This window comes from Heterodontus francisci, chromosome 8 (genome assembly GCF_036365525.1).
Source record: "Heterodontus francisci isolate sHetFra1 chromosome 8, sHetFra1.hap1, whole genome shotgun sequence".
Lineage (NCBI taxonomy): Eukaryota > Metazoa > Chordata > Chondrichthyes > Heterodontiformes > Heterodontidae > Heterodontus > Heterodontus francisci.
Genome location: NC_090378.1, coordinates 6,888,412 through 6,900,757, shown reverse-complemented (window position 1 = coordinate 6,900,757; position 12,346 = coordinate 6,888,412). Strand labels below are relative to the sequence as shown.

At 42.7% G+C, this 12,346-nt stretch overlaps 1 protein-coding gene across 1 annotated transcript in view; it reads right to left on the bottom strand.

Annotated features, from left to right (window-relative positions):
• LOC137373159 (collagen alpha-1(XXIV) chain) overlaps positions 1-12,346 on the bottom strand; it is a 351,399-nt gene that overhangs the window by 123,246 nt on the left and 215,807 nt on the right. The window contains exons 32-35 of the mRNA XM_068038018.1: positions 11,491-11,544; positions 9,059-9,112; positions 6,718-6,771; positions 4,432-4,485 (exon numbers count right to left, since the gene is read on the bottom strand). Coding sequence (XP_067894119.1) covers positions 4,432-4,485; positions 6,718-6,771; positions 9,059-9,112; positions 11,491-11,544 — 216 coding nt within the window. The remainder of the gene's footprint in view (positions 1-4,431; positions 4,486-6,717; positions 6,772-9,058; positions 9,113-11,490; positions 11,545-12,346) is intronic.

Genomic DNA, 12,346 nt, shown 5'->3' with positions numbered 1-12,346 from the left:
AGAGCCTTCCTGAGCATTCGGCAAAGTTCGGAATTTCAACCTGGGGGTGTTACCAGTTTTGAGGCCGAGGCCCAATCTGGGCAAATTGAATTTCAAACCAGAGGAAAAGATTGTGCTAAACGTGAGCGTAAGTTAGATTTGGGTGTAACTCACTGACGTTTAAAATGGCCCGATCGTTTGCTGTGGTTTAACTGATTCCACCAGGATTGGACTGATATTAATGGTGGAACTAAGCAGATGACCTTTCGTCAGAACATTTCAGCCAGTTCTGATGAAAGATCATCGGCCTAAAACATTAACTCTGTTTCTCTCTCCACAGATGCTGCCAGACCTGCTGAGTATTTCCAGCACATTGTTTTATTTCAGATTTCCAGCATCCACAGTATTTTGCTCTTGTTTTTGTAACATCTGCCACTTTGTTCAACACAAAATCATAACAAACATACCAACATACGAATTAGGAGCAGGAGTAGGCCACTCGGCCCTTCGAGCCTGCTCCGCCATTCAATAAGATCATGGCTGATCTGACTGCAACCTCAACTCCTCATTCCCGCCTACCCCTGATAACCTTCCACCCCCTTGCTTATCAAGAATCTATCTACCTCTGCCTTAAAAATATTCAAAGACTCTGCTTCCACCACTTTTTGAGGAAGAGAGTTCCAAAGACTCACGACCCTCTGAGAGAAAAAATTTCTCCTCATCTCTGTCTTAAATGGGCGACCCCTTATTTTTAAACAGTATCCCCTAGTTCTAGATTCTCCCACAAGAGGAAACATCCTTTCCACATCCACCCTGTCAAGACTCCTCAGGATCTTATATGTTTCAATCAAGTCGCCTCTTACTCTTCTAAACTCCAGCAGATACAAGCCTAGCCTGTCCAATCTTTCCTCATAAGACAACCCGCCCATTCTAGGTATTAGTCTAGTAAACCTTCTCTGAACTGCTTCCAACGCATTTACATCCTTCCTTCAATAAGGAGACTAATACTGTACATAGTACTCCAGATGTGGTTTCACCAATGCCCTGTATAGCTGAAGCACAACCTCCGTACTTTTGTATTCAATTCCCCTCGCAATAAATGATAACATTCTATTGGCTTTCCTAATTTCTTGCTGTACCTGCATACTAACCTTTTGCAATTCATGCAAGAAGACACCAAGAGCCCTCTGCACGTCAGAGCTCGCAATTTCTCACCATTTATATAACATGCTTCTTTTTTATTCTTCCTGCCAAAATGGACAATTTCACATTTTCCCACATTATTCTCCATTTGCCAGATCTTTGCCCACTCACTTAACCTATCTATATCCCTTCGTAGCCCCTTTATGTCCTCTTCACAACTTACTTTCCTACCTATCTTTGTGTCATCAGCAAATTTAGCAACCATACCTTCAGTCCCTTCATCTAAGTCATTTATATAAATTGTAAAAAGTTGAGACCCCAGCACAGATCCCTGTGGCACACGACTCGTTACATCTTGCCAACCAGAAAATGACCCATTTAGGCCTACTCTCTGTTTCCTGTTAGCTAGCCAATCTTCTATCCATGCCAATATGTTCCACTAGACCACGAGCTTTTATTTTCTGCAATAACCTTTGATGTGGCACCTTATCAAATGCCCTCTGGAAATCTAAGTACAGTACATCCAGCAGTTCCCCTTTATCCACAGTACATGTTACTTCTTCAAAGAACTCCAATAATTGGTTAAACATGATTTCCCTTTCACAAAACCATGTTGACTCTGCCTGATTACCTTGAATTTTTCTAAATGCCCTGCTATAACATCTTCAATAATAGCTTCTAACATTTTCCCTAAGACAGATGTTAAGCTAACTGGCCTGTAGTTTCCTTCTTTCTGTCTCCATCACTTTTTGAATAAAGGAGTTACATTTGCTATTTTCCAATCTAATGGAACCTTCCCCAAATCTAGGGAATTTTGGAAAATTAAAAGCAACGCATCAACTATCTCTCTTTTTTTGACACCCAAGCATGAAGTCTGTCAGAACCCGGGGACTTGTCAGCTCACAGCTCCAACAATTTGCTCAGCACCACTTCCCTGGTGATTGTAATTTTCTTGAGTTCCTCCCTCCCTTCCATTTCCTGATTTACAGCTAATACTGGGATGTTACTTGTATCCTCTATAGTAAAGACCGATGCAAAAATTCTGTTCAATTCATCTGCCATCGCCTTATTTTCCATTATTAATTCCCCAGACTCACTTTCCAGAGGAAGAATGCTCACCTTTTTTTAAACACTTTTCTTTTTTAAATATCTACAGAACCTCTTACTATCTGTTTTTATATTTCGAGCTAGCTTTCTCTTGTACTCTAATTTTTCCCTCCTTATTAATCTTTTAGTCATTCTTTGCTGTTTTTTATATTCTGTCCAATCTTCTGATCTGCCTCCCATCTTTAGGGCGGCACAGTGGCGCAGTGGTTAGCACCGCAGCCTCACAACTCCAGTGACCTGGGTTCAATTCTGGGTACTGCCTGTGTGGAGTTTGCAAGTTCTCCCTGTGTCTGCGTGGGTTTCCTCCGGGTGCTCCGGTTTCCTCCCACATGCCAAAGACTTGCAGGTTGATAGGTAAATTGGCCATTATAAATTGCCCTTAGTATAGGAAGGGGAATATAGGGACATGTGGGGATGTGGTAGGAATATGGAATTAGTGTAGGATTAGTATAAATGGGTGGTTGATGGTCGGCACAGACTCGGTGGGCCGAAGGGCCTGTTTCAGTGCTGTATCTCTAAATAAATAAATCTTTGTGCAATTATAGGCTTTTTCTTTAATTTTGATACTTTGACTGTTTTAGTTACCCACGGATGGTGGGTCCTCCCCTTAGAATGTTTCTTTCTCATTGGAATGTATCTATTCTGTGTATTCTGAAATATCCCTTTAAATATCTGCCACTGCAGTGTGAAGGAATATCAGTATAATAGGCTTGATTAAGTAGAATTTGGAAATAGTTGGTGTATTATGCCTTTAGAATTAAAGATTGAATAAATGGTTAGTTTTCAGAGCTCAGTGAAGTTCCCCTTTATGATGGTAGAGTTAAACATTTCAAGGTCTCTTAGAATAGAACTGCTGTTACCAGGGACTTGGGAGATAAACACACACATTTAAAATATCCTGTGTGACCTCAGTAAAAGGCAGCAATAAAACTTAATTGGTTTATGGGGTTGTTTTTCAGACATGTCGGCTCCGGAGGTTGCTGTGGGTACCATGGAAAGGGCAATTAACAATAAATGGAATGTACTCACAGGAACAAGAGAGGTCAGGTAAACACAATTATGAACATTTTGACCAGATAAAAGCTCACAACTTCAAATTCCAGTAAAACATTAACTTAAAGATATGGATTTTAAAAGGAACACAGAAAGGTCACATCTAATGCAAAAGTCATATGACGTCTTAGAAATTGTATAAAAATACAAGGTTCTGAAGCAAACACTTACAGTGTTGATTCCTTAACAACACTTCTCATCCCATGCCTTATTCGGGGATTTAAGGTACAAGTTTACTTTAAGTTTTGATGGATATTCTGGATATTCTAAGATAATTTTGCTGTAACATTAGCAAGGCTAAACTTTTGGATTCTATGTTAGAAATAAGACTATGTGTTACATCTCTCAGTAATATTTGATAATGTGATATACGTATCCACTTAAGAAATTTATTACGTTAAATTCTTTAATAAATATATAAAAGTTAATAAATTGTCTCATATAGTATTCTGTATACAACTACAAGAACCCCGCTCACTGTGTCTCTTTAAGTGGAGAGATACGTTTCCCAGACCCTTATAATATCTGGGATATTTATGACTTAGCCATAAAATATTAGAAATTGGCTATCCAAAAGATGGTAAAATTCTCTGTTCGTTTTCTTTTTTTGAGGAAAAGCTAGTGCAATTCTTTGGACCCAAATAAGTGTCTGAGAACTTGTCTGGTTTGAACTTGATTAAAGGAGATTCATGGGGATGTGCTCCTGATTTGGTTTAGTCCCTACAAGGGGTTAAAGTCATAAATCACTTTAGCATCTCTATTGACCTATCCCTTAACATACTTTGCCAGTTCACTTTTGCTATCTCTGCCTTCATGCCCTCGTAATTGCCCTTATTTAAGCTTAAAATATTAGTCTGAGACCCATACTTCTCTTCCTCAAACTGAATGTAAAATTCAATCATATTATGATCACTGCTGCCTCAGGGTGCCTTCACTATGAGGTCATTAATTAATCCTATCTCATTGCACAATACCAGGTATAGAATAGCCTGCTGTTTGGTTGGCTCCAGAACGTGCTGTTGAGTTGTTGCATTGTGCACTTGAAGGCTATGCCAGCATATAATTTGCACATATCAATCAGAAACTATGAATTTGAACAGTGATAGGATGCTGGCACGGTAATCTGACTGCGATATTATATTAACTCACCCTCAAACCGATTTGTCCTGGTTCTCCTACATTTCCAAATGGTCCTATTTCACCCTGTTTTATTCCAAAGACAATTTACATTAAAAGTACATTATAAAAAAAACTGAAGAATTAAATTCAACATTCACACTTGTATACGTGTGGTTTGATAGTATTGGCAAATTGTTTGTTTTCTCTAGTTATCGCACATGTAGATCATTTCACCCGAACACACAATCTAAAACCTTATTCTGTGGCATGTTTCTTCTTTACTTGAGTTTATAATATTTTCTATTCTAAATGAATACAGGTCAGTGGACATAATGGCTCGGATTTCAAACTCAACAGCCAAGCAAGGGCGCTCACCACTGACCGTGAAAGAAGCTTCACACTGAGAGATCTAGCGATCTGTAGAGCCAGAGCTTTACCTCTCTCGCTGTATAATTGACTGTAGTGTTGTTTAATGGAGATTCCCAGCATTTGTTTTATTCGTTTGTGGGATGCGGGTATCTCTGGCCAGGCCACAAGTTATTGCCCATCCCTTACTGCCCTTGAACTGAGTGGCTTGCCAGGCCATTTCAGATATTTCAGAGGGCATTTAAGAGTCAACCACCTTGCTGGGGTCTGGAGTCATATGTAGGCCAGACTAGGTAAGGACAGCAGATTTCCTTCCCTGAAGGACATTAGTGAACCAGATGGGTTTTTACAACAATCTGCAATGGTTTCGGGGTCATCATTAGACTAGCTTTTAATTCCAGATTTATTAATTGAATTCAAATTTCACCATCTGCCATGGCGGGATTCAAACCCATGTCCCCAGAGCACTAGCCTGGGCCTCTGGATTACTAGTCCAGTCACAAGACCACTGTGCCACTGCCTCCCCCTGAGCAGCTGCAGTGATGTCATCAAGCTGTCCAGGTAGCCAATCACATGAAAGAATTCTCACAGACAGCCAACCAGAATACTAATTTGCATAAGAACATAAGAAATAGGAGCAGGACAAGGCCATTTGGCCCTTTGAGCCCATTCTGCCATTCAACAAGATCATGGCTGATCTTCTACCTGAACTCCACCTTCCCGCACTATCCCCACATCCCTTAATTCCCTTACTATGCTAAAGTTTATCTATCCCAGTCTTAAATATACTCAACAACTGAACATTCACAGCTCTCTAGGATAGAGAATTTCAAAGGTTCACAAGCCTTTGAGTGAAGAAATTTCTCATCTCAGTCCTGAATGGCCGATCCCCTCATTCTGGAATCTAGATTCCCAGACGAGGGAAACATTTTTTCAGCATCTTCCCTGTCAAATCCCTTGAGAATTTTATATGTTTCAATGAGATCACCTCTCATTCTTCTAAACCTCAGGAAAAATAGGCCTAGGCTGGGATTTAACATAGGGCGGATGGGAGCTGTCCACAGATGTAAAAGTCGGTGGCGGACCTGCTTCCGCCTCGCCTGGGATCCGTTCGGTATTTTATGGGTCCTCAGGTTTTAAGTGTCCGGAGGTGGGATATCCACCCACTTCAGGGAGGAAGTCCCGCCTCATTGAGCTGCTGGCCAATCAGTGGGCTGGCAGTCCCAGCAGTGCCACCAGGAGCGGTGGCCACTGCTGGGACTGCAGCCCAGCTGAAGAGAGAAGAAGACATGGGGCCAGGAGGAGAGGTAAGTTTTGGTTGCCTCGCCGGGGGTAATCAGTCAGGCCCCGGCGAGTCAAGGGTGGTTGGTTGAGAGGGAAGGAGGCGTGTTGGGTGCTGGGGGTGGTTGGGGTGACCGATGATCGGCAGCCGCCTGGTTTTCCCAGGTGGCATCTCTAAGGTCCTGGATGCCCGCTTGCCACGTGCAAAATGTTTGTGGAGGCAGGCGAAGGCTCCTAAGTGGCCTTGATTGGCCTGGGGCGGGTGGGCCGTTTCTTGCCCCCAGGGGCCTACGTAAAGTAGCGGCGGAGGTAGGATCAGGTCGGGAAGGCATCTCGGAGCCTCCCACTCCATTTTACGCCACCTCCACAACACTGTCCCATTCCCTGGGGTGGTGTAAAATTCCAGCCCTAGTCTACTCAATCTCCCCTCATAGGACAATCTCCTCATCCCAGGAGCCAGTCTAGTGAATCTTCATTGCAATCCCTTTAGGGCAAGGAAGAAGACCAAATTTGCTTATTGCCAACAGAATAATTTGATCTCTGGCAGAAGTGGAATATCTCCCAGCTGTTAATGTTGACAGGAAATTGTAACTCATTTTCCAACACGACTCTACCTGTACAAGGTAAGTTACCTCCCCCGCAGTTGCTTGCATGATAAATTGCATCTACCTTAATTCCAGGTTCCCCCTGGTGACCAGTTTCTCCTATAGTTCCTGGAAGTCCCTGTGTAATTAACAAACCATTCAGTTATAGCGTGAAGCATTTTTCATAGAATCATAGAACGATACAGCACAGAAGGAGGCCATTCAGCCCATCATGCCTGTGCTGACTATTTGAAAGAGCTATTCAATTACTCCGAACTCCCACATTGTCCTTTCCCCATAGCCCAGTAAATATTTTCCCTTCAATATTTATCCTTTTGGAAGTTATTATTGAATCTGCTTCCACCGCCCTTTCAGGCAGTGCATTCCAGATCACAACAACTCACTGTGTGAAATTGTTTCTCCTCATCTCACCTCTGGTTCTTTGTCAATGATCATAAATCCATGTCCTCTGGTTACCGACCCTCCTGCCATTGGACACAGTTTCTCCTTATTTACTCTATCAAAACCCATTGGGATTTTTAACACTTTTATTAAATCTCCTCTTAACCTTCTCTTCTCTCAAGAGAACAACGGCAGCTTCTTCAGTCTCTATATCTAACTGATAATTGTCAGTTAAATCAAAGTCATTGGCTGAGAAATATGACCCATGTCCCAACTGGGTGCAAAATTGGGGTGGCGATGGTCTTGAGGTAAGAGCCAAATGCAGCTGAGACCCGAAATGATATGCTGCCGGGGAGCTGTCAACACTGAACCAGCAGCCGTTGGTACCCATGGTCAGGGAAGGCGGGAAATTTTTGTTTAATTCGTTCGTGGGATGTTGGTGTAGCTGGTTAGACTAGCATTTATTGCCCGTCCCTAATTGCCCTTGAACTGAGTGGTTTGCTACGCCATCTCAGAGGGCATTTAAGAGTCAACCACATTGCTATCACATGTAGGTCAGACCAGGTAAGGATGGCAGATTTCCTTCCCTAAAGGACATTAGTGAACCTGATCATTTTTTACAACAATCAATTATGGTTTCACAGTCACCATTGGACTAGCTTTTTAATTCCAAATTTATTAATTGAATTCAAATGTCCCCTTTTTTTATTTGTTTCATGGGATGTGGGCGTCACTGGCTATGCCAGCATTTATTACCCATCCCTAATTGACCTTGAGAAGGTGGTGGTGAGCTGCCTTCTTGAACCGCTGCAGTCCATGTGGGGTAGGTACACCCACAGTGCTGTTAGGAAGGGAGTTCCAGGATTTTGACCCAGCGACAGTGAAGGAACGGCGATATAGTTCCAAGTCAGGATGGTGTGTGACTTGGAGGGGAGCTTGCAGGTGGTGCTGTTCCCATGCATCTGCTGCCCTTGTCCTTCTAGTGGTAGAGGTAACGGGTTTGGAAGGTGCTGTCTAAGGAACCTTGGTGAGTTGCTGCAGTGCATCTTGTAGATGGTACACACTGCTACCACTGTGCGTCGGTGGTGGAGGGAGTGAATGTTTGTGGACGGGTTGCCGATCAAGCGGACTGCTTTGTCCTGGATGGTGTCGAGTTTCTTGAATGTTGTTGGAGCTGCACCCATCCAGGCAAGTGGAGAGTATTCCATCACACTCCTGATTTGTGCCTTGTAGATGGTGGACAGGCTTTGGGGAGTCAGGAGGTGAGTTACTCGCCACAGGATTCCTAGCCTCTGACCTGTCTACCGTGGTGGGATTCGAACTCATGTCCCCAGAGTAGTAGTCTGGGCCTCTGGGCTACTAGTCCAGTGACATTACCACAACACCAACACCTCCCCGTAAATCAGCCAGCTCCTATGCCGACCCTGGGGTGTAACGATCTGGGGGCAGGTGGGAGGGTTGGGGTGGTGGTGGTGGAGTGTGAAGCTATACAGGGAGGGACCTTGAACACGCCGGCACACAGAAATATAAACGGAAGAATTCCTGGGCCGATCTTGGACGACCTCCAGCAGGCCCTTTCTGGATTGTTTGGTTTGGTCACTCAACACCTGGTACAAGAGCATGTGAGATGCAAGCTCCACCCAAGTAGAACAATACAGCAGAGAAGGAGACCATTCGGCCCGTGTCGGCTCTTTGCTAGAGCTTCCCAATTAGCCCACCCTCCCCTGCCTCTCGTATTCTGGGTCCTATAATTCGCATATTTAAGGGGGCCTGACACCTGTTTCAGGCAGGTGCCTTGGATGTCTAAAAGTTCCTTAAGACAATATGGCCTCCGGGGCAGTTCTGGCCTAGTTTGCCAAATAGCAGCAGAAAATTTGATGACCTTACACCAATTTTATATGGGATTAACTGGTGCTAAATTTCTCCCCCCATCACTTCTAATCACAAATTGAATTCAACGGTTTAACACTAAACAGTGTGCAGGTAGAGACTATTAAAGGATAATAAAGTGCTGAAATAATTACCTCAAGACCAACTCCTCCGATAGCACCAATCTCACCTTGCTGTCCTCGAGGACCCTATGTGGGAAAGTCATCGGAAAAGGATTGCTATTTTAAACCCTGAATAAATTGTTCTTTTTTTAAAAAAAGCAACAAAACAGCATTCCATTGACTTGGAGTACCGAACAAATATTTACACAGCAAAGGAATTATTCTATACAATATGGATGAAGTGGTAAGCTAACAGAAAGGTTGTACATTAACAATAAAAAGGTGAATTTACTGCAGTAAATACATCTTATCTTGCAGAACCTCCTTCAATCATATTCTTGCATGAACTAATGTGTCATTATGCTCTAAATACATTGGTAATGAATCATAGAATTGTTGCAGCACCGAAGGAGGCCATTCGGCCCATTTTCTTCAATCTATCCACATAACAGAAGTCCCTCAAACCTGGAACCATTCTCCTAAATCTTTTCTGCACCCTTTCAAATGCCTCCCTAAAGTGTGGTGCCCAGCATTGTACTAAATACTCCACGAAATAGTTCAAAAATGTCATAAAACATTGTGATATACGCATGAGAACACCTCAGTGTGTCACATTTTATGGTGAATTTTGTGGGCATGTTTTCTTGCATGTGGACAAATAGTTCTAGCCAGTAATGAACCATTCAATCAGCTTAATTATAACTGTAGCAGAAACTCACTTATTTTTCTGCGTTTTAAATATTTGTGCCGATCATCACTGAAAAATTCTGGGCTCCATATTATAAAAGTGGCACCAAGAAGGTATGAAAAAGATTTTCTAGATTGATAGTGGAACTGAGAGGTTTATATCTACAAGGAAAGATTGAACAGGCTGGGGTTCATTTCTCTCAAACAAAAAACTGAGGTGACCTGATAGAGGTAAGGGTTTGGCGTAGAGGTGTTTCCACTTGCGGCTAAGACCAGAGCTAGGGGCCATAAATATAAGACAGTCACTAATAAATCCAATAAGGAATTCAGGAGTAACTTCTTTACCCAGAGAGTGGTGAGAATGTGGAACTCACTGCCACAGGGAGTGGTTGAGGTGAATAGTATCGATACATTTAAGGGAAAGCTGGATAAACATATGAGGGAGAAAGGAGTAGAAGGAGAGGCAGATGGGGTGAGATGAAGAGGGGTGGGAGGAGGCTCGTGTGGAGCATAAGCACCAGCATAGAGCAGTTGGGCCGAATGGCCTGCTTCTGTGCTGTAAAAACTATGTAATCAGAATATACATATGATTCCATACTTTCGTTGGTTCATTGTACTTATATTACAAAGAATTTAAATTGGAGAACTTTTTTCATAACCTTTATGTCAGGGGTATTTCTCTACTTCCTTCTTCTTTGGCCTCCTTGTCTCGAGAGACAATGGGTAAGCGCCTGGAGGAGGTCAGTGGTTTGTGAAGCAGTGCCTGGAGTGGCTATTATTTTGGAGGCTTTCTACATTTTCTATTCCATACCTAACCTCGTTATTCCGTTCTGTAGAATGTACTTCTGGACCTGCATCAGTAATACCTTGGAAATTTTTGTTCCTTGGATTCTAGGGACAAGTCCAAAAGGAATGACGATAACTGGAAACGACCACATTGGGGGAAAGATATCCTTGGTTCACTATTCATAATTGTAAATGCAAAGGGAGGGGGGTTGTTCAGGAGCAGAGAGACCTGGGGGTGTATGTACACAAATCTTTGAATGTGGCAGGACAGGTTAATAAGGTTGTTAAAAAAAACATCTGTGATCCTGGGCTTCATTAAAGAGGCAAAAGCAAGAAAGTTTTAAAGTTATACAAAACCTTTCGAAAACACTGACTAGACCCCAGCTGGAATACCGCGCCCAACTCTGGACACAGCACTTTAGGAAGGATGTCAAGGACTTGGAGAAGGACGAAATGGCCCCAGGGATGAGGGACGTCAGTTACGGAGAGAGACCGGAGAAGCTGGGATTGTTCTCCTTGGAGCAGAGAAGGTCAAGAGGAGATTTGGTAGAGGTGTTCAAAATACTGAAGGACTTTGATAAAGTAAATAAGGAGAAACTGTTTCCAGTGGCAGGAGGTTTGGTAATCAGAGGACACAGATTGAGGATAATTGTCAAAAGGGGGGGAGATGAGGTGTATTTATTTTACACAGTGAGTTGTTGTGATCTGGAACGCGCTGCCTGAAAGGGCGGTGGAAGCAGATTCAATAATAACTATCAAAAGGGAATTGGATAAATACTTGAAGAGGAAAGGTTCACAGGGCTCTGGGGAAAAAGCAGGGGGAGAGGGACTAATTGGATAGCTCTTTCAAAAGACCAGCACAGGTACGATGGGCCGAATGGCCTCCTTCTGTGCTGTATCGTACTATAGCTCTAACTATCAAAGGTTTACAATTACAAATAAGGCAGTGAGGAAACCTTTCCTGCAATTATGTAACTGAAGGTAAACTCAACTGGTTGTCCTGGGGGTCCCATGTCTCCGGTGCTCCCAGGAGGTCCTGTCAATCCCTGAAACAGAGATTGTAAAGGTGAAAACTGACAGTGTGGTAACGGATTTCAGGATTGCCATTCTAATGCACATTCTAAACAACAAATATGGGGAATTACACAGGGAAAATAAGAACAGAAACTATTCTAACAATGTATTACATCTTGTGTCATTAACAAAAGAACTTGCATTCATATAGCACCTTTCATGACCTCAGGATATCCCAAAGTGCGTTATTGGAGTATGTTTGCAGTTCAGTCATTGCTGCAATGTTGGGTGCATTGGCTCCCCTGATCAATTCTACAGTTAACAACCTAATCAAAATGAGAATCAGAGCAAAGGTTTAATCTGAAATTCACATCAACATTGGAAAACAGAGCTGCAAAGCAAGATCAGTACATTAATGAGTAAATAAAGACCTGCATTGGGATTCCACCTCTCAGCAACATCTCACAACCACTTCATAAACTGACTTACCTTGAAATGCAGTCATTGCTATGCTGGTAAACATTTCAGTTATTTACAAATAGCAAACCCTGACAAACTGGAATCCAACAAATGGTCTGTTCCTCTATCTTTGAAAGATGAAGGTTGGTCAAGGGAAAGCTCCCTGCTCTTCTTCAACTCTTGGCACGGGAATTTTCAAGTCCGCATCACCTTGGTATGCTGAGAAAGGCATGAACCCTAGACATTAAACTTCTCTTTTGATTGGTAGTGATGGGCTTGTCTTGTTTTAGATGTCCAGCAATTGTTTTTCTTATGGTCGCACATAGTTATTCTGCATTCTCTACCTGATTATAACTTAGCATTTCCCTTAGATTT